At 38.4% G+C, this 23,230-nt stretch overlaps 1 protein-coding gene across 1 annotated transcript; it reads left to right on the forward strand.

The window, feature by feature from the left end:
• Positions 1-1,938: 1,938 nt before the first annotated feature.
• LOC139734468 (ubiquitin-associated domain-containing protein 2-like) lies at positions 1,939-19,773 on the forward strand. The gene is made up of 6 exons (XM_071645252.1): positions 1,939-2,022; positions 5,925-6,048; positions 7,620-7,934; positions 9,680-9,761; positions 12,476-12,630; positions 18,309-19,773. The coding sequence occupies exons 1-6, from the start codon at positions 1,985-1,987 to the stop codon at positions 18,414-18,416; spliced, it is 822 nt and encodes a 273-aa protein (XP_071501353.1). The 5' UTR covers positions 1,939-1,984; the 3' UTR covers positions 18,417-19,773.
• The last annotated feature ends 3,457 nt before the right edge of the window (positions 19,774-23,230 follow it).

Below are 23,230 nucleotides of genomic sequence, written 5' to 3' on the forward strand. Positions count from 1 at the left end.
ATTATTGTGTGCGTACACGACGTAGATGATTTTGTTTAAGCAACACACTTCTCTTCTGTCACATTTATTCCTACAATATTTGTAACTGCAACATGTATTACAGGCACAAGGGAGACTCTCCAAGTGTTCAAATGCAGAAAGTGGAGGAGACACTCCTCATAGTTAGTGTTTTCTGATAGGCTCTGAGACCAGTGTGAAAGCATCCCAAAGCAGGAATTGTTCCCTCCTCTGGAATTATCATTGAAGAAGGGCCTTGGTGATGCTGATTGGACTAAGAAACAAGCAGGAAAGCCAAGTGGAAAGAAATTGGGTTAGGGAGTCTTTATAGTGGATAATGCTTTCCATGTTTCAGAAGGCATCAATCAACAAAAAGTAATCATTAAAACAATTAATGGTACTCAAATTGTTTTCCGTGATGAACTAATGGAGATGTATTGTTGTTGATAGACTGTGGGGGGGGGGGGGGGGGGGGAGGTAATACTGTGGTGTATAAAAAGTTCTGAGATGTCTCTACCTCTTTGGTAATGATCATCTGTAACTATTTTGTTCCCTAATTATATGTACATAACATTTCCTTCCACAGCAGATTTTAAAAAGCCAAATCCGTGTACACTGAAGAATATGAACATTCCTCCACATCATATTTGACATTTACATTGTATATAGTCATGACCTAATAAATGCGTTCATGTACTCTTGATATTACCCTAGCCTATCAGCATGTTTGTTGAATACCATCCCAAGCATGTGACTTGCTTCAAGGGTGACAGAATGTGATTCTCTATGGAGGTCAAGGTCAGCTATGATCCCTGGAGTCAGGCTGGTTCAAGGTCCATTGCCCTTGACCCAATTATAACCTGAAGCTCTAAAAGTAGTCTGCCCACACTTTCAACAAGCACTTCCTTTTGATTTAACCCCTGGATTTCCCTGGAATGTTGGTAAATGCTTTGTTGGGAGGAGGTTACACTGATCTCAGCTTGTATTTCAACAAGTAATAAGGCTGATACTGATGGCCCAACAAGTCACCTTATTCTAGAGCATCTTTTGCACATCTGGCCTGACATAGTAGAAAAAAAAAGTTCTTAAAAAGTTTATAATGTTTCATTACAGCAATGGATGATGATTACCATCAACTATTCCTTCAACTACACTTTCAGCTGTGACCCATCATCCTGATAAAGTTTTTAAAAAGATGGTGCTGAGAAAACTGTTAAGAATAGTGATTTGGCTGAAAAGCAGATATCATTAATATGTGAATTTATTTATAGATTGCAAGGTTCCTTACAATAAGTACAATGAAAGAAAATATATAGCATTTCCACAACATGAAATGCATGTTACTTTCAGGTATATAACATTTTTATGGTGAGATAATGAGAAACGTCTGATGAAATATGAAAGAGCATTTAATTTTAAGAAAGATTCAACGTTTATTTGATGAAAATTGCCCTTGAAATGGTTGATATATCCAAAAAAGCGATCCTTATAAAATTGACAGGCCACACCTTTATTTAGGATCTCTTTGTTTTACCTTGTGTTTAGAAATCTCAGTCATTTCAAAACTGATTTTATCAAATGAATATTTGATTCCCCTTAATAGAATTGTATGCGCTTTGACATTTCATAGAGTGGTTTCTGAATGTTTCACAAAATGTTACAAGCTGAATCCTCACCTCAACCAGTACTGTACAGTCCCTTTAAAGCTGGGATATTTGCAGATTAGGGCTTCCAACCTCTGATATTCACTGTTTTTTGTTTGTTTGTTTTTTAAAATATTTTCCTGTCCTTTCTTACCTCTTCACCAGTCACTTCAAAGTTAGTACCAAATTTGGATCCATGCTTCTTTGGCTTACCACTCTCTCTTTCCACTCACATCAGGTAATGCTCTATCACAACTTTGCTTGATTTATACTAGTCTTTCATCTTGGCAAACTTGCTGCTGTGCATCGGAATAGAAGTAGCTGCAGTCTTTGTGAGCCATCACATGGAGTACACTTGGCTTCCCCGTACTCTCTCTGGACCGTGAGTTCGTGACCAGGGACACTCCCCTACCCCCCCCCCCCCCCCAAAAAAAAAAAGGAATGAAAGAAAGAAGAAAAAATCTTTGATCTTTTTTAGTTTGACAATTTGAGGGTGCACCAGACACTCGCCCCCTCTTTATTTTTGGTTAAAACAAAAAGAATAAAAAGAAACAAAATGGGGAGGGAGTGCATGTGCCCCCTTTAATTTTTTAAAAGCGCTTCCCCTTATGGAATTCCTGGATCTGCCCCTGATACAGATATATTTTAATTAAAAGTATTCATGTTTAATATGTACATTGCCAAGAAAGATGAAAGCAACTGCTATGATGCAATCAATTGCTGTACAAGGTAGCTTCTGTACAAATTGTATTACAGTATATTGGAAAGGACTTGTAGAATCTTCTACTTCTCTCTTTTCCTTTTGAAAGTTAGTGATAGGATATGTTGTGTTGAACCAGGTGTATGAAATCATTAGGAGAGTCCTCATTATGTAATCATTTATATTTAAAGCAGACTTGCACAGTTTGCCTCTTTACCTAATAGTAGGCTGCATTTTGTAGTACAAATGTCCTGTGTGGCACACATGATCCTTAGGGCAAATGGATTTCTTTTTTTTTTAATCCAAAGAAACAATCTGTACCTATGCAAATAATTGCTTATTTGCATTCCACATATGTAATTAATTTGTAAAATGAGAAAAACCCTTAACCCTATTTTAACTAGGGGGGAGGGGTCAAATTGACCCCCCCTCGATATTTCGTGCCACGATTCCGCAACGCGCAAATATTTTGCCGCATCGTTTCATGACTTTTTTCATTGAAGTCTCCCACATATTTTGAGACCAAATTTGCAACGTCTGGGCACACCGTTCTGAAGTTACGCAATGTTTTACATATACTATATGCATGTCAACCCGAAAACAGCTCAAATTCATGATTTCGTGTGCAAATCCAATGCAAATTGTGTTTTTTTTGTTTAATTGATGTAAATTAGATTATTTCAACTTTTGAACATTGAAATTAATCAATTCTAATCTAGATAAGCTTGAAAAGTGCCTGCAACAAATTTTGGCAAAAAAACCCAAAAGAAAACAATAGGTCGAAAAAACAGTAAAATACATAAGAAATTAACAAAACAATAAAAAGCAAAAGAAACTGATTTTGATTGCGTTATTTTTTTACAATAAAATATTTGATGTGTCTTGAGGAACTCTGACACAAAAATTTAGCAATCCTTCATTCTTTTTGATGGAGTTATAGATGAAATTATGATTTCATGCATAAATTTGCATAATTGATTTATTAAAAAATATAAAATCAACATTTTTCTATTGTATGACCATGTAATCTTGTAGTTGACATCCGGCTCTATGTCCAGGCAAAATTTTGCGGCGATCGTGCGAACGGTGGCCGAGATCTGAAGGGGGGGTCAAATTGAACCACCCCCAGTAAAAACTTGGTCTCAAATAGCCCAGTTAAAATAGGGTTAAATATTTCATCTCAGACAAATATGCAACTCTGATGAAACATTGTAAGAAACACCAGGAGAAAATAATCATTACTACCTAATTTGCATAGTGATATATTGTTCAAATAAAGGAAAACGTAAATTTTGACATTTTTGTCACAGTTCAAGCACTTCAAGAAATTGACCCCTCTCCCTTGAGATTGCACGCGATGATTTTGCAACGCGCAAAGATTTTGATTGTGCTTTTTTTGCAAGAAAATTGTTTGATGTGTCTTGAGAAATTCTGACACAAAAAATGATAATCCTTCAGCCTTTTTAATGGAGTGACAGGTGTAAAATATGATTTCTTGCATAAATTTGCATAAATGATTAACTAAAAACTGAAAATCATTATCTTTATTCATATTTTCTTGTAGTTAACATCTGGCTGTATGTTCAAGCAAAATCAGGGGCTGAGATCTGAAGGGAAAGGGGGGGGGGGGGTTATAATTGACACTCCCCATAAAAACCTGGTCTCAAATAGCCCAGATTTAAGGGCTTTCCAAAATGCTTTCACTTTCCCCTAAGGCTTGTTTATTTGTAATGATTGTTAGATCATGACCTCAATTTTGTATCGTTTGCAAGCAAGAAAGTTCACTCTGTAAACAATTTTTCTCAACTGCATAGATTAAAGCTGATTCCAGTGCACTGTTATACACATGTTTTCATTTCATTAAAAGATGTGACCCGCTACAACAAAAGGATCTGAAAATCGGGGGAGGACAATTTTCTGAAAATGGCATGACATTATTCCCTTACTCTTCTCCTTTAATTTCATATATAGCACAACTCATAAGAGTACTTTGTTGCGGAGATATCCATGATTTTATTACCACATGTCAAGGGGTTGAGGAAATCAGAATTTCGAGAAAAATGCCTTCAAAGTTTTCTTTCTGACGCTATCATGATTAAAGGGAGGCGAGACAGTTTTCACCGCTTGACAATAGAAGGCATGCTCCTAGTGACCTCCCCGATGTTCATTCAAGCTCAGCGCCAGCAGTCTAGGCACGACCAATAAGTAATCAGGATGCCACGCACTGACCAATAAGATCACTCCCTCGTTGCTAGGGGCGGAGTCTAGCTGCGGCGCTAAATCCAAATCTTCGGACACATTTCTGTTACGCGGAAAGTCGGAAAATCATGGCCCAGAAAAATGCTGATTTCCTGCCTTTCCTTTGATCATTTAGCTTCGAAATTTCGGCAGATGATAGACAAAACATTTGACTACAAAATTATGCCGAAAATAAAAATCCAATTGTTTTGACCAATTTTTATGATGTGACTTCAAACTTGATTTTCTCGGCTTAGCCGTCAGCGACTTTAGGATCCTTTTGTTGTAGTGGGTCACAAATATTGTTTCTGCATGGTACAAATAATCAATGAAATCATTGTGACAGAGAACAGAGATACAACTGTATGATAACAGGAAAAACAAAAATCAAAGTGCCAGGAGGATCGCTAGGAAGCTGAGCTTAATATTAGGGCCTCATTTACTTTATTTAATGGCATACAACAAACTTATATGCATTGATCAAGAGTGTCATCGTCAATTGCTATATTTCTCAACCTTCAAAGCATTTGTGCAATTATGAGGAAAAATTGATATTAAGATGATTTTAAAGGAAAATATGTTTTGAAATTTCACTTCTTGTACACTTACTTACATGATTTGTGCATAGAATATCTAATTGATGAAAATACTATAGGACAATTTTAAACATCTGAATAGTGTTGTTGCTAGAATGTTGTGTTATTACTGGAATCGTCTAAATATTACATTTTTGGCTTTTTTGGATATTAAATTTAAAGTGATTAAGACATTTATCTCTTTTTTTCCTGATTATCTTTGTATAGGTGTCATTATGTATAACATGCAAATTACATGTTATTTGCATTGAGAAAGTTTGTTTCTTTGTATGGATCTTTTTCTTTTGACCGAAGGAACATGCACCCCAAGAAGGAACTACAAAATGCAGTGCTTTAAAAATAGAATATTATAGAAATTCTTTCAAAAATGCAAAATTTTACACACTAACCTGGATAATTATGCATATTTTCATTTTATTTGCATAGATATAACGTTGAATGTTTTAGGAATTGCTTCTACATATTCTATAAGTCATTTCTTTAGAATGCATGTGTAAGTGTTTTTAGATATTTTTATAAATTACTTTGCATAAATGATTCAAATTAAGGCTTATTTGTATAGATACTGGAGTATCTCTCTGGATGAAATTTTGAAATTGCTCCAGGGAACATCTGTGCCAAGTGGGACATTTGTACTAAAAAAAATGCAGTGTTAACCATCTTTAACAAGCGTACTATAACAGATCATTGTATATCTGCAAGCATCGCAAGGCAGACCTTGTACATTTTGTCTTTCTTTTTTTCTTACAGGCAAAGTCTGGTGTTTGCCCTCTTTGTACCATACTTCATGGATATTCCTAATATTGCAACACAGAACAACTTAGTGGCAGAGGCAGTGGCTGGGAAGTGGTTCTCGTATGTCCTGGGCATCTATGTGAGTACTCCCAGCATCACAATACCATCTGATAACATGGAATAGAAGGCTTTCTGGCTAGCCCAGTTGAGGTCACCTTTTGTTTCCATGACATTGTGACCAGATATGATGGTTATGACATTGTTTAACCCTTCTTCTTCTCCTTCTTTTTAGTAAGTTACTTCTATCTTTTAAGTCTTTTAAGTCATTGTCATGTGAGTCATCCAAATAATCATTATTTCTTGTTTTATCTCTCTCTCTCTCTCTCTCTCATTTTTAAGCCTCTGCCACGAAGTGGAGCTGGAGGCATTATGTTTTCGGGTTGTCCATCTGTCCTTCCATCCATCCTTCCCTCCGTAATCAATTTTGTGGATAGCAAAAAGCAAAAAAAAAAAACAAAACACAAAAACAATTAAGGTATCCTAATGAAACTTGGCATGTATGAGTGGACAAAGTTGTGCCTATCAACCTTGAGTGCACATGCTCAAGGTCAAATGCTCAAAATTTCACTATTTCCCCCATGTTTATATAGTGCCGGAAGATATTTTCTTTAAACTTAGTGTTTACTGATATAACCTAATAAAGATTCTCTTGAGAAAATTTTAGGCCATGAGGTCAAAGGTCAAAGGTCGAAGGTCAAGTGTTAAAATTTCACTGTTTTTGTCCATATCTCGGAAATTGTTCAATGTATATTAATGGAACTTAGGACATATGCATGTACTGACTGACAGTAATTATCCTGGGAATTATGGAGTCAAAGGTCAAGGGTCAGAGGACAAGGTTCACTCAAACTTTCACTATTTCCCCCATATCTATGCAATGCGTGAAGGAATTTTCTTGAATTTTAGTGTATACATGTATTACCCAATAGAGATTCTCTGTGAAAGGTTCTTTTTTTTGGCCAAAAGGTCAAAGGTCAAAAGTCAAAGATCCTTTTTCGTCCATATCTCGGAAGTGGCTCAAGGTATCATCATTATGAAATTGAACTACATGTACATATTTATGCATGTACTGCCTGACAGTGATTCTCTTGGGAATTTTAGGGTCATGAGGTCAAAAGTCAGGTTAAAATGCTTAAATTTTACTATTTTATATTGAAATTACACTCTTTCTCTATGCCTTTGAAATTACGCAATTCTTTTTAAGCTTATGAAAAGGGTAAAGGTCCATTAAAAATCCTCAAATCCCCAAATACCTAATCTCTTTAAATAACAGACAATATAGCCATTGATCCAATTAAACCTAGTTCAAGGACAGTGAACAGTCAACATTTTTGTGTCAAACATGTCATTTTAATTTGTATCTGTGAAACTGTCATCACACATTGTCAAGATGTACCATAGACAAAGTAAGAGAAGCATGCATCATGGAGGAGGTATGCCCTGTCGCCATAGCAACATTTCTAGTTTCAGTAGTTTAAGAGCACATTTCTTTGCTGTTGACTTTTGATTCTTACTACAATTGTATGATACAAGTATGTAGAATATCCAAGTAGTAATGTGGATTCCAGAAATGAAAGTACATTGACATCAATTTGATTTGTATTCAGTTTATAAAAACAAGTGTTCAATTTTTATTTTTATTTTCTTAAGTTGACAACTCTGACACACACAAGCCCAATGGCTGTCGCCTATGGAATTTTGGCTGGTACCCTCTGTCGTGCAAACTTTCTCTTCGTCCAGTCATGGGCACGCTTCCCCAGCTTTATGTCATCGGTGTGTCGAAGGACCCTGGGATGGCTGCTTTCTTCCCGACCACCTAGCGAGGGTACTGTGCCTATGGGTGCCACGCTGGAGATCCAGAGGCAGCAGCGTGTGGAATACCTTGAGCAGCGGATGCTCCTTGCCCAGGCACAACGCTATAGGCACTTGCAGCGGCAAAATGCTTTCAGGCGACCTGTTAGACAGGTGATAGAATCTGTGCATAACCCTGAAATGAAAAAACACAAAACAAAAAACAATACAAACAAAATGAAAACATAACAAAACTGAAAATGACACTACAGTGACTGGTAATTAATGGTTCTCCCAGTAGGTCTTTAGTATGTCTTGACAATGTGTGATGACAGTTTCACATAATTGGCAAGAAATTGAAAAGACATATGTGTCACAAATGTGTTGAGTGTTCACTTTAAAAGGGCTGGGGGGGTTGAATCAATCCCCCATCGACATTTTCCGCTACCATTCTGCTGCGCAAATTTTTTTGACCACGCCACTCGCTGACTTTTTACTTTCAAGTCTAGCACATCTTATGACACCATTTTTGCGAAAATCGGACATACCATTACGATGCTGCACGACCTTTTGTACGTGCTTGTCAGACACAAAATGGCTCAAAAACGTGATTTTGTGTACAAAGTATAATGCAAATAGAGTTTTTTTTACCTTATTCAAAAAGATATGATTATTTTCACTTTCCATGGCTGAAATCAACTAATTTTAGCATAATTATGCTTAGAATAGGCTCTGTAATAAATTTTGTAGAAAACACAAAGAAAACAAAATGTTAAAAAACATAGAAATGCATAGGAAATTCATAAACAATAGAATACATAAGACATTAATTTTTATACCAGATTTTTTTTCAAGTTAATTGTTTGGAATGCTACAAGGCATAATGTCACCAAAAATTAGGATGCCATTAGCTTTATTTTCTGAATTAGAGCAAAATTTATGATTTCACACATATTGATTAATGTAAAATATAAAAAATGAAAAATTCCATTTTTTCTTTTATAGTATGGTAGATTACGCGAGAGGTACCAGGGCTACTGTGCGATCGACGGCCAAGATCTCGGGGGGGGGGGGGGGGGGGGGTTTAATCAACCCTCCCCCAGCAACAGAACAGGCAAAAAAGCCCGGCCTGGTTAGGGTTAAAGGAGACCTCCAGATGATTTTCATACTTGTACATTTGAACAACTGTAAATTAGTTATACCAGGGAGGTTCAAGAGATGGAGTAACAACAGTGTTATTCCCTTTAAACAATATAGCCATTCATCCAATTATACCTAGTTCAAGGAAAGTGAACATTCAACACATTTGTGACGAGTCTGTCATTTTAAAATTTTGCCTATATGCGAAACTATCATCACACATTGCCAAGACATTGTACTATTAGGAGAACCATGCATTATGGCAGAGCATACCAGTTGCCACAGCAACATTTCTAGTTTTTCTTCAGTCTGTATCAATACCATCAACAGTGATAACAATGATTTATAACAAGCTTTGTTATTCTTGACTAGGAAACAAATTATTACATACCCAGATCGGGATGATACACCTCAACTGCACCAAAACCTTTTTTTTTTTGTTTATGTTTCAGTGTTGTGTTATTTCTTATTGTGTGAAATGCATGCATTCCCCATGCATTATTGGTATGCAGTTTAAATTTTGACATTGATGTGAATTCAAATATCAATTTGTTGCCACATCCCTACAACTTTTTGTTCATCAAGGTGACTTCAAAGCAAACAAGGTTATTTCAGGACAGTTACATGTAGTTTAAGAACTGAATGTGTGTGTTGATTGGCAAACAAAACGTGCTTTCCAAATGGAACTGGGCAAACAATGCATCATTAAAGATTTAATACCCAAAGTGATAATCCTTTATGTCATTGACATCCCTCCTTTGCTTGTGTTCTGCTTTTAGACTTTCCCAAGGATGAGACCAATGGCAGAAGGTGCAGTGCCCAGAGTGTTGGATGGTGTGCCTACCAGAACTCAAGATGGAGGTTAGTGCCTTAAATCTTACATATGTGACCCGTCACATCTAAAGCAGCCACAAGTTGCCGGCACCACAACCGAGAAAAAAAAATCAGGTTTTAGTTGAGGTACCGATAAAAAAATCAAAATTTTGATTTTTTGCGGATTGGAAACAGTAGGATTTTATCTACCACTAGCTCAAATTTCAATGTGTCTAGCAGAAGAGAGAAGTGTGAAATACAAGTATTCATCTTTTTCACTTGTCAATTTCTGCTGCACAGCTTGAGCAAGGGCTTTGCATGGCTATTTCATAAGTTCTGCAAATTTCTCTGTATTTTGTTGTCACAAAATTCCCAGGTTCACCACATTTGATTTGAAATATCTCTGGATGTAAAGCACTTCTTTTAATGGATTATGCATCAAATTAAAGCCTAGAAACTGTTCTAACTATCTTTTTAACAGAAAATTCGAAGAATTTGACTTGTGGCTGCTTTTGATATGATTGGTCTCATTTACATTGTATGACCAACCTTCAACAGATTTTTTTTTTTCTTTTTCATTCTGAATAGAATTTGCAGAGAATTTTAGAAATTTTGTTTCCACAACAGCCTACCAGAGAAATACTGGGCTGGATGCCGGAGTCTTATTGTGAAGCAAGTGCACACTACTTTAGAAAAACGGAATGGCAAATAATACTGCAATACATGCATTTTTGGTACAGAAAGAAAACAGATATTGATGGAAGAAACTCAAATCTTTTTATCAGAGCCATTTTTTCTGGGCAGAAAAATGCAAATAAACATGAATTAAAACCATAAATGTAGGCTCTCTTGTGTACATTTTGGAACCTGGTATATTGTCTACCAGGTTCCCATAGATCAGTTGATGCCACGGGAACCTGGTATACCAGTTTTCTGTTCAAAGGAATGGGTTAAATTTGTTTTTCGTGAAGGTTATTTCAACGGTGTTTGATCCTGAACTTTGGATACAGTGTGATTTATTCACAAAATCTTGAAATTTCCATTTTTTTTTTCTGTGTACCTCCAAGATCTCGGCTGTCGATCACATAGTTGTGGTGAAAATCAGCGTGAACATTGCCCATCACGTAATCTCCAGGAATGAATCATAAATTTTACCAAAAACATTATCATTTTCTCGATTATGCTAATTAATGCATGATTTTTTTAGTGTCAGATTTTTAAGCTCTTAATCCCTAGATAAAGCTTCAAATGAGCGATTTTTTTGTCTTAATACTTTTTTTGTAGTATCGTTAACAAATCAAAATTAGTGGTATCAAGATGAATTTCGTAAATATTTAATTGTTTTTTTAATTGTGTATTTTTTGTTTTTGATTTGTTATGTATTTCTTTGTTTTTTATTTTTGTTTTTCACTGTTTCTCTTTACCTTTACCTTGATGATAACCAAAAAGGATGCTTTCTGAGAAAAACCAGGGAAAAACATTCATCTTACACTTCTTACAAAAGCCATACATTATACACGCAAACGTCCAGAAACGGCCATTTTCAGTGACATTAGTCAGGAAGATGTGCTTTATCTTGGCAAGCCTACCCCTGAATTTTGCAAATAGGGTCTCAAAATGTGCGCAAGATGTGAACAAAGAAGCCATGAAGTTTTAGCGAAAAAATATCCACTTTAAAAAATTATCACGAAAAATGTTGAGGGAGAGGGCTTTTGAAGCTGGCATATCCAGGCTACAGTGTACTATCAAAGGATCAGTTGGGGAAGTGATATGAATCATCAAGTATGATATGTGTGTGTATGTGTTTGTCTGTATTGGGAAGTATGGATGTGTGAGACAGGCAGAGGAAGAGGAATGATTATGAACAGAATAAGAAAAAAAAGTGTTCTTGTCACTTCAAGTATCATAGTGTACAATGTGTTGTTCACTTGAAATGGTTGGATGAAAAATGTTGCCTACATTTCTCGGCATTGGCAGAGTCATTGTCAGTTACTTGATGTGATACACTATATGTATTTGAATCTGAAGAATTTTAGGGGTACTTTGGATAACAAATGGAAGAAAAAAAAGTTTTGTTGAATTAATGCATTTACCCAAACTATGAGACTGCCGCTTCATTTCTTTTTTCTTTGCCATTTTGTCTATAGATCTGTTGGTGTTGTAGAGCATTACACGTATGTGTACCTGTTGCATCAAGTTGAGTGATGTTTTCACATGGTTTATGGTGACATGCCTACACACCGAGTTATGTGTAGGTTGCTTGGGACAGGTCAATATCAGATACTGCTTAAACGAGAGCCCTGACTAACCCTCCGTGTGCTGTGAGCAGTGATTGGCACAGAAAACCTCATCACAATAACAACACACTGTCCAAAAAGTCCCTGGCTCAGAAAGGGTTAAATGAGAAAGAAAGCTTATCTTCTAACCCCCTTCTGATTGTTAAGGTGGGTGTCATCGTCTCACCATCTTTTTTCTTTGCTTCTCTTTGATGTTTTGTAAATACTATTGGTAGACATACCCTGGAACTTAACACTTTCCAACACAGAAATCCTGCGCTACTGATTTTTATTTTATTTATTTATTTATTTATATATATATATTTTTTTTTATCGACTGTACAATTGTAATAATATTGTAGATGATGTAGTATAAGTTTGCCTGAAGATGTGCAGGTGACATTTGCAAGTATGTTGTAAAAGTATGTGGAATTCATAGCTTGCTTACTTGCTGCTTTTTTTTTTTTTTTTTTTTTTTTTTTGCAGAGACAACCTCTTCACCAGGAACCAACTCAATGTCAACCTATTTACCTGAGGTATCATCCACATCCCCTCAACCTCCTCCCCAGGATTCCTCTGATACACCCAGTACTAGCAACGACAATGTTGGTGAGGCACAGACCAGTGTGCCAGAAGACAGGGTGAGGCATGCTTTATAGTCTATATGCAAATACACTGTATTCTAATTCTGTGTGAAATCTTTTTGTACAGGTAAGTTATGCAGATATTCTCCTCTCTTTGCAGCTCTGGCAGTTAACTGATTGCAGTGACAATTAATATTTGACATTTGTTTCATAAGGTGTGGTTTATGGAGTGTGGGAACAGTAGACCTGGATCTTATGCATATCAAAATTAGTGTTGTGTCCATTTATTTGAATGTGTCTGTACTGTCACTTTACAATTGCCTTATGATTAAATGTTTATTATTGAAGACCCCCCTGATGGAAAAGAGGGAAAGAAAAGATGTTGAAACCCAAGATAAGTTTGTCATAGTTTTTACAACAAAATGTTACAAAAAAGGAGCCATTGACTGATCCACAAAAATTGAGCATGTCACGCTAGCCCAACTCCAACTTTAGTAAGACAACCAGCACATGCCAATTTACCTAAGAAACCTTTCATGAAGTACTACAATGATGTAATCATAGTGCAAACTCGCATGTGATTTCGGCGTGCAGTTGTATAACTTGCAAGTTTGTGCAGCTTATTATAGAGTTGACACTGACATCCAGGAGTGGATCCAGGAATTCTGTAAAGGGGAGGCGCCTTAACAAAATTAAAGGGGGGTGCACATGCCCCCCCCCATTTGTTTTCTTTTTATTTCTTGTTTTAACAAAAAATAAAGAGGGGGCACGCGCTCGGTGCGCCCCCCTCTGTATCTGCCACTGACATCTGTATGTGCTCTTGTAGAGAGGTGTGTATAAATAAACTAATGCAGGAGTACACTCATAATGCATGCATTGATAATTACTGTAGCTGAATTGTTTCTACATACACTGTATTTCAATCAATGGATCTCAAAGTCTCATCCAAATGAGACCTCCGAATGATTTTCAGACTTTTGCATTTGAACATAATTGGTTATAATGGGTATGGACTTTCAGAATTTATAGCGACTGGGATGAGGAATAAGAATGCTTTCAGAATTCATCACAAATCACAATGAAACAAGGATGATTTCAGAGCAGCTTCACATAAGAATGCATGATTGGGTGCTCAAGGAAGCAGAACAAAAGAAGAAAGAATGCATAAATTCTACATGACATGAGCTTTGTTATGTTAATGGCATTGTAATGAAATTACATTGCTACATGAGCCTTTTATGTCATCATCCTTTCTAGCGAATGGAGGCACCATCACACTAGAGCTTATTGTGCCAACTAATGGCCAACAAATTTGAAGAGTTTAAGATACATTCACATCCTTTGCTAATACTAGAATAGTTTTTTACCATGTTTGATGTTTTTCGTATTCATTATCTTATTTGTAGAGATTCACAGAGATATGCTGGAACTTTTTTTTTTTTATTTATTTTTTTTACATGTTCCAAAATTTGTTTATGCCAGAATCCAGGGGTGGTCTTGTTGTGGCCAGAAGCACAGTCAGGGCTAGTTTTCACAAATTAATCCTATTTTAGAAAACACATTTTTAGATTTTTCTACAAACTTGACAGTTACGTCTGCCACTGTGGTAGAATATATACAAATGGACTCAATTCTCCCTGGAGGACCCATTAAGTCCCCCAAGTTTGATATGTTCTTCTTGGGAAATAGTCTAAGAAAATGTGTAGAAGGTAAATGTAGCACCAGACCTACTGGGTCTCTTTTATCTTCTAAATGAAAACTAGTATCATGATTTTGATCAAAATTAGCAAGAAACATCAGTTGGGAGAATGCATCATAGTTTGTACAATAGGGTGGTGATGATAATAATAAAATAATGGGTATTAATATGCCCTTTACCACTCTGTCTCAGTCCTCAAGGGGCTTGAAATATTTCTCACGCAGCATAAAATCTCTCACACTGCATAAAAGAGAGAAAGAAATAGGGGAAAGAAAGAAAAAATACAGAAATTTGACTAATCATACTAAATGTAATAGGTGTGTTCTCAATGCTGTCTTAGAAGAATCCACTAAGGAGATAGTGTCATTGTGTAAAAGAAGCTTGTTCCAGAGAGAGGATCCTGCGTGAACAAAAGACCTGTCACCCAACATGTTTTTTGTTTTGGGAACTATGAGGAGGCCAGTATTACAAGAACAGAGTGATCTTGTGGGAGTGTACTGATGAAACAGAGAAGTATTGTTCTGTGGGGCAGATATATTCTAACAATGATACACCAACGATAATACAAATGATACAAACAATGATGTACCAAGAGGGGCCCTGTAGAGCGTGACCAAAATACCCTCTTGCTTATAGGGGCTGTTCAGTACTGGTTGAGGTGGGGATTCATGTTTTTTACATTCCTACGTGTAAGTGAGATAATGAGAACCTCTTATGAAATATGAAAGAGCATGTAATTTTAAGAAGGATTCAATGTTTATTTGATGAAAATTAGTTTTCAAATGGCTGAGATATCCAAAAAAGTGATAATAATAAAAGACTACATGCCACAACTTTATGAGGATCTCTTTGTTTCACTTTGTTTTTGGATATCTCGGCCATTTCAGAACCGATTTTCATCAAATAAACTTTTGATACCCCTTAGCATTGCATGCTCTTTGACATCTCATAGAGTGATTTCTGAATATCTCGCAAAATGTGAAAAGCTAAATCCTCACCTCGACCAGAACTGTACACACCCTTTAAAGTATTACATACTGTTACCTATACAGCAGTTTTAAGAATATATCATGGAGAAAAATGCCTCATGTTTCTTTGGAATAAATCAGGAAGGGACTAAAGGTACTGTAGAGCCCACTAATGTCAAAGCAAGCACTAATGTCATAACACAATGACAAAGGTCATAATAACCACTAATGTCATAACACATCGACGACAAATGTCATAACGACCACTAATGTCATAACACGTTGACAACAAAAGTCATAATGACCCACTAATGTCATAACACTTTGACGACAAATGTCATAACACGTCGACGACAAATGTCAAAATTTCAATTTTTACTGCAAATGTCATAACACGTCTACGACAAATGTCAAAATTGGATTAACCACAAATCTTATAAGACGTCGACCACAAATGTCAAAATTTCCAAATTTACTGCAAATGTCATAACACGTCACAGGGGCGGATCCAGGAATTCCGTAAAGGGGAAGCGCCTTTACAAAATAAAAGGCTGGCGCGACCCCCTCCCCATTTTCTTCTTTTTATTTCTGTTGTTTTAACAAAATATAGAGAGGGGGCACCAGAGGGGGATGCTTCCCCCCTCTCGATCCATGATTGCGTCAACCACAAATGTCAAAACTCATTACTTACATTACAGGGGCGGATCCAGGAGTTCCGTGAAGGGGAGGGGCCTTTACAAAATTAAAGCTACCGCACCCCCATTTTTTTTTTCATTTTATTTCTGTTGTTTAAACAAAAAACAAAATAAGAGAGGGGGCACCAGAGGGTATGCGCCCCCCTCTCGATCCGAAATTACGTCAACCACAAATGTCAAAACTCATTGCTTGCTTTACAGGGGTGGATTCAGGAATTCCGTAAAGGGGAGGAGTCTTTACAAAATTAAAGCTGCCGCACCCACCCCCAATTTTTTATCTTTTTATTTATGCTGTTTTAACAAACAAAAAAGAGAGGGGGGGGGGGCACCAGAGGGGGATGCGTCCTCTCTCAATCCATAGGGGGCGCACTCCCCTCTGGTGCCCCCCTCTCTATTTTTTGTTAAAACAAAAGATATAAAAAGAAAAAAGGGGGATGCGCCAGGCTTTAATTTTGTAAAGGTTCTCCCCCCCACCCTTTACTAAATTCCTGGATCCCCCTGTAATACAAGCAATGAGTTTTGACGTTGTGGTTGATGCAATCATGGATTGAGAGGGGGCGCATCCCTCTCTGGTGCCCCCCTTTCAGAAATAAAAAGAAAAAATGGGGGGGGGGGGGTGCGGCAGCCTTTAACTTTGTAAAGGCGCCTCCACTTTACGGAATTCCTGGATCCGCCCCTGTAATGCAAACAATGAGTTTTGACATTTGTGGTTGACGTAATTACGGATCAAGAAGGGGGCGCATCCCCCTCTGTAGCCCCCTCTCTTATTTTTTTTTTGGTTTTGTTTAAACAACAGAAATAAAATGGGAAAAAATGGGGGTACGGTAGCTTTAATTTTGTAAAGGCGCCTCCTCTCCACGGAATTCCTGGATCCACCCCTGTTATGCAAGCAATGAGTTTTGACATTTGTGGTTGACGCAATCATGGATCAAAGGGGGGCGCATCTCTCTCTGGTGCCCCCTTCTATTTTTTTTTTGGTGAAAACAACAGAAATAAAAAGAAAAAAAATGGGGGGGGGTGTGGCAGCCTTTAATTTTGTAACGGTGCCTCCCTTTTACGGAATTCCTGGATCCGCCCCTGTAATGCAAGCAATGGGTTTTGACATTTGTGGTTGACGCAATCATGGATCAAAGGGGGGCGCATCTCTCTCTGGTGCCCCCTTCTATTTTTTTTTTGGTGAAAACAACAGAAATAAAAAGAAAAAAAATGGGGGGGGGTGTGGCAGCCTTTAATTTTGTAACGGTGCCTCCCTTTTACGGAATTCCTGGATCCGCCCCTGTAATGCAAGCAATGGGTTTTGACATTAACTTGTGGTTGAAGCAGTCGTGGATCTAGAGGGGGGCGCGGCACCCCCTCCTTGTCTCTATTTTTTAAAAACAAAATAATAAAATGAAAAAAGGGGATGGGGTTGCGCCAGCCTTTGATTTTGTAAAGGCGCCTCCCCTTTTCGGAATTCCTGGATCCGCCTCTGTGACACGTTATGACATTTGCAGTAAATTTGGAAATTTTGACATTTGTGGTCGACATGTTATGACATTTGTGGTGGACGCAATCGCGGTTCGAGAGGGGGCGCATCCCCCTTTGGTGCCCCTCTCTATATTTCGTTAAAACAACAGAAATAAAAAGAAGAAAATGGGGGGGGGGGGGGTCGCGCCAGCCTTTGATTTTGTAAAGGCACCTCCCCTTTACGGAATTCCTGGATCCGCCCCTGTGACGCGTTATGACATTTGCAGTAAATTTGGAAATTTTGACATTTGTGGTCGACGTGTTAGGACATTTGTGGTTAATCCGATTTTGACATTTGTCGTCGACGTGTAATGACACTTGCAGTAAAAATTGAAATTTTGACATTTGTCGTCGACGTGTCATGACATTAGTGGTCATTATGACATTTGTCGTCGACATGTTATGACATTAGTGATCGTTATGACATTTGTTGTCGATGTGTTATGACATTAGTGGTTATGACATTAGTGGTCGATTTTGACATTAGTGGGCTCTACAGGTGCTCTTCGAGAAATGACACTTTATGGATACTTTGGATAAAGCTGTACAGATTTTACAAGTTAAAAGGTACGTACATTTAACTCTCTATGCAGATGTAATATAAAATGAATTAATTTCTGACACTCATGCCAGAGACATTATCAAAGGTGTAGGTCTTCTAGCTGCCTTTCAGCCATAAATCTTGAATACAAGTTTTGTAAAAATAGCAATTAGCCACATTAAATCTTTAATGGAAAATGCACTTGTTATATATATATACAGTATACATAAAGGGGTTATGTTCTATACTTGAATATCACTATGTGCTCCATAAAGGAGGCAAATAGTTATTCAAAGAAAGTCTTATCAATGTTTATACCCTTTCAGATCAAACAACTTGTGGACATGGGTTTCAACAGAGCAGCTGTGATGCAGGCACTGCAACTATCAAACAATGACGTTTCCATGGCGACCTCAGTTCTCTTGCAAGAGTGACACTATGTCGGTTTGTACTTTAGCCCGTTCCTTATGGGAACCTGGTATACTAGGTTCCTGTGGTGCCAACTGATATACGGGAAGTTGGTATACCAGGTTCCCAAAATGTAGACAAGAGTACCTGCATTCATGGCCTAAATTCATCTCTATTTGTGTATTTGTGTATCACAGTATTAATTGCCCTTTTTCCAATTATAGCGTGCGCTTATTTTGCTAGAAAAATCGTATGAAAATGTACATAACTATCAAGACTGAGCTCAGTAGATTTTCATGTTTGCTGACCCCGTTCTGGTGCCTCTTTTGTGTAGAACAAAAGAGTTTGTGAGGCCATCAGTGCACGCTCTATTCGTACCTTGCATTGTTTGATGGCTCTGTGGATGGGCAAAAAGAATTTTATTTGGGGGTATTGGAGTATTGCAGAATTGTGGGAGGAACGGGTTAACTATCGAAAGAGTATTGTTGCGTCTGGTGTATCTGTGTACTCATAAATGTGTACTTGTAAATGTAAAATGTAAATTTTTCCTGCTCTTTCTCTTTGTGAAGAAGGCTACAGATTAACCTGCTCCATCAATTGACTCTGCGATAAAGGTTCCTCCCTTTAGTCTCTGTGGATTGGACGTAGCAAGGTTGACAGTATGAAATCATACAAGGGAAGGAATTATAGCCACGTGCAAGCATACAGAAAGGTCCCAGGGTTACCTATGGATTTTGTAATATCTACAATATCTGTGATGTGGATTGTGATATCTATGCTATTAACCCATCAGTATTAATATCTACAACAATGCCCCCTCCCCCTAAGCCCCCAGGGGACCCCGAAGTCCTGAAATGTAGGAATCTTTAAAACTTTTCTCTAGAACCAGAAGTGATAGAGCAGTAAAGTTAGTAATATGATTATGTACATTTGGTGATTGAAGTTTAATTTTTTGTTCATGGTAGACCTGCATGTGATCAAGACTAGTGCAGGAGGTCAGTGGATGCAACTTTTGTCGACTACTGTATTGATAATCGTTTATAAGAAATATTACGTAGCAACCATGATCAGGTATGCTCTGAGACTGTAGTACTTTTGTTGAAACTTTTCATTTGATATTTCCCATTTTCACATTTGCGAACTGAAATCATGTTATTACAGCATTACTCACACATTTCTGATGCATGTATGTGTACATTTTTTATTTTTGGTGGGGGGGGGGGGGGAATTGACAGCTCTGCAGACGTATGAGAACTATGTATTCCCTTTAAAATGTATGGTCATGTTTGTTGCAAAGCTTGATTGGTATAAATGCTAGAGTGATGGAATGTTTATTCATACAGATGTGCACCATACCCCCTCGGAGGCCTCCAGGGGACCCCAGATCCCACAAATAGAGAATCAGTAAAAACCCTCCATGTACACAGCAAGAGATGCTGAGTAAATTCAGTAATGAGTGTACATTGTGGGTTTTTTCCCTCTTTATTATGGCAGATCCAGGGATGGCTCCCTTGGGACTAAATTGAGTTCTAGTTTTCAGCTTTTGATCTCCTTATTGGAAATACAGGTTCTAATATCTCCAAATTTGGCAGGTTGTATTATTGCCTGATAAAATATATACAACTGGAAGCCATGCTCTTTGGAGGCCCACAAAGCCCTTCAAAGTCTTCTTATATAGATAATGGTGCACAAGAATCAGGGGCGTCACCAGCTTTTTTTCAAGGGGGGTGCGTTTTGACACTAAATGTTTACGAGATTTTTTGGACAGACATTTGGAATATAGGAAGCTCTCAATCCCAAGACTTTTACTGTTTTTTGAGGGAAACCAAGCGGGGAAAGGGCACCGGCGTAGCGAGGGAGGGAGCGAGCAAGGGGAGGGGGGGGGGGGGTGGAAGTGCCGGAAAGGGGTTGTACCCCCTATAAATGGATTATGGAATGACGGTGTGAAACGACAAATTACTGGCAGCGATATCAGGAGAATGGCATAACGACTACATCTGCTGGCGAGCGAGCGGAGCGAGCGAGCTTGAAAATTTTGACATTTTACAGTCCAGAAACTGCCGTTTGTAGCCATATTTTTTTGCTTTGTGAATTAAGGGGGGCGCACTGGGCGCATCTGCTGGCAATTACTGGCAGCAACATCAGGAGAATTGCATAACAATTAAATGCGAGCGAGCGAGCGAGCTTGAAAATTTGGACATTTTACAGTCCCAAAATTGCCGTTTAGTAGCCATATTTTTTTTGCTTTGGAAATTAAGGGGGGGGGGGGGCGCACCGGGCGCAACTGCTGGCAATTACTGGCAGCAACATCAGGTGAATGGCATAACAGTAAATGCGAGCGAGCGAAGAGAGCGAGCTTGAAAATTTTGACATTTTACAGTCCCAAAACTGCCATTTGGAGCCATATTTTTTCGCTTTGGAAGTAAAGGAGGGGGGGGGGGGGCGCACCGGGCGCAACTGCCGGCAATTACTGGCAGCAACATCAGGAGAATTGCATAACAATTTAAATGCGAGCGAGCGAGCGAGCGAGCTTGAAAATTTTGACATTTTACATTAAAAAAAAAAAAACTAAGCTATATTTCTTCGCTTTAGAATTTAAGGGGGGCGCATCGGGCGGAACTGCTGGCAAATACTGGCAGCAGCAATATCAGGTGAGCATAATGATTACATTCGAGCGAGCGGAACGAGCGAGCTTGAAAATTTTACATTTTACCGTCCAAAAACTGCCGTTCTTAGCCATATTTTTTCGCTTTGGAAATTAAGGAGGGGGGGTGGGGGGCGCACCGGGCCCAACTGCAGGCAATTACTGGCAGCAACATCAGGTGAACTGCATAACGATTAAATGCGAGCGAGCGAAGAGAGCGAGCTTGAAAATTTTACATTTTACAGTCCAAAAACTGCTGTTCTTAGCCATATTTTTTCGCTTTGTAAATTAAGGAGGGGGGGGGGCGCACCGGGCGCAACTGCAGGCAATTACTGGCAGCAACATCAGGTGAATTGCATTACGATTCAATGCGAGCGAGCGAAGAGAGCGAGCTTGAAAATTTTGACATTTTACAGTAAAAAAATACTGCAGTTTGTAGCTATATTTTTTCGCTTTGGAAATTAAAGGGGGGGGGGCGCACCGGGGCCAACTGCTGACAATTACTGGCAGTAACATCAGAAGAATGGCATAAAGATCAAAAGCGTGCGAGCTTGAAAATTTTGACATCTTACAGTCCAAAAACTGCCATTTGAAACTATAGCTTTTTTGCTTTCGAAATTAAGGGGGCGCACCGGGCGCAACTGCTGACAATTACTGGCAGCAATATCAGGAGAATTTAAATGCGAGCGAGCGAGCTTGAAAATTTTGAAATTTTACAGTAAAAAAAACCTGCCGTTTATAGCTATATTTTTTCGCTTTTGAAATTAAGGGGGGGGGGGGGCGCACCGGGCGCAACTGCTGACAATTACTGGCAGTAACATCAGAAGAATGGAATAAAGATCAAAAGCGAGCGAGCTTGAAAAATTTGACATTTTACAGTCCACAAAACTGCCGTTTGTAGCTATATTTTTTCGCCTGGGAAATTAAGGGGGGGGGGGCGCACCAGGCGCAAGTGCCGGCAATTACTGGCAGCAACTTCAGGAAAATGGCATTACGACTAAATGCGAGCGAGCGGAGCGAGCGAGCTTGAAAAGTTTGACATTTTACTGTCCGAAAACTGCCGTTTGAAGCTATATTATTATTTTTTCTCTTTGGAAATTAAAGGGGAGGGGGACGCCCGGTGCGCCCCTCCCCTGGATCCGCCACTGAAAGTCAAAGGTGTGGGTTTATGTTCATGACTGGGGGAGGTGATGACCAGCGAGGTGGCGTCGAAGTGACCAAGCGGGGGAAGGATGTCCAAAATCTGCACTTTAGAGCATCCCTAAACTAATTGTGCGTGTTTGTTTGTGACTGTGTGTGTGTATTATATACATGGAAAAGTTAGGAATTAGCCCAGGTCAAGTCTTTTTATTGGCAATGCAAGACATTTTTATATAGACTAGTATGTAAAGCAACACTGCAAAATCAATGATCTAGCTTTGATAATAAAAACGAAGCGTAAGGTACACAGGTGTACATTCTACATCACATTGCGCAACATTGTAGCGACTCTTCGTTCGGATGTACTGAGTACACTGCGCACATCCTGCTTATATGTAGAATGCCAACCAGGAATCACGCTGAATCACAATCTTTTGTCGGGTCCGGGCTTTTTGAACAATGTTTCACATTATATACCTATTCAATTATGGTTAAAAGAAATCATAGAAAAATATCTTATCTCTTGATCATTGTCACAAGTAGTTTTTTCCAACAGCAATATTCTGAAATTTGGAAAATAAGTATCAAAAATAATGTAGTATCAGAAATTTGAAAAAGAAAGTTCTCTCATTTGTTTATGTATATTTTTGACGGGAAGATGTTGCCAAGAGAAAATGCGTTTGCTATAATTGTGCTTGTAAAGGGAAAAAATAAGTAGCTTAGTGGAAATGTATTGACTCCACTCAGAGAGGGAGACAGGTAGTATTACGTAATCGCCTCCAGGCAAGGGCGAATGTCAGGGATACTTTGAATGCCAAGACCCGCCCGACGCTACAGGTTGCATTGCCACAGTGTAGGAGAGAGTCACTCTTCATTTTGGCAGCAGAGAGTCAAGTTGTGTTCGGAGGAGCCAACAGGCTAGGGCCCTCGAGTTTGTGTTTTGAGGAGCCAACAGGCTATGGCCCTCGAGTTCGAGTACCGTTAATTTTGGGAGGAGTTGTGAGCCCACAATGGTGGTGAGTTGAATAGTTTTTCTATCAGTTTTACAGTCAGCGC

The sequence above is a fragment of the Diadema antillarum genome, unplaced genomic scaffold, assembly GCF_040938485.1.
Source record: "Diadema antillarum isolate AM-2024a unplaced genomic scaffold, OU_Dant_1.0 seq00000527_RagTag, whole genome shotgun sequence".
Lineage (NCBI taxonomy): Eukaryota > Metazoa > Echinodermata > Echinoidea > Diadematoida > Diadematidae > Diadema > Diadema antillarum.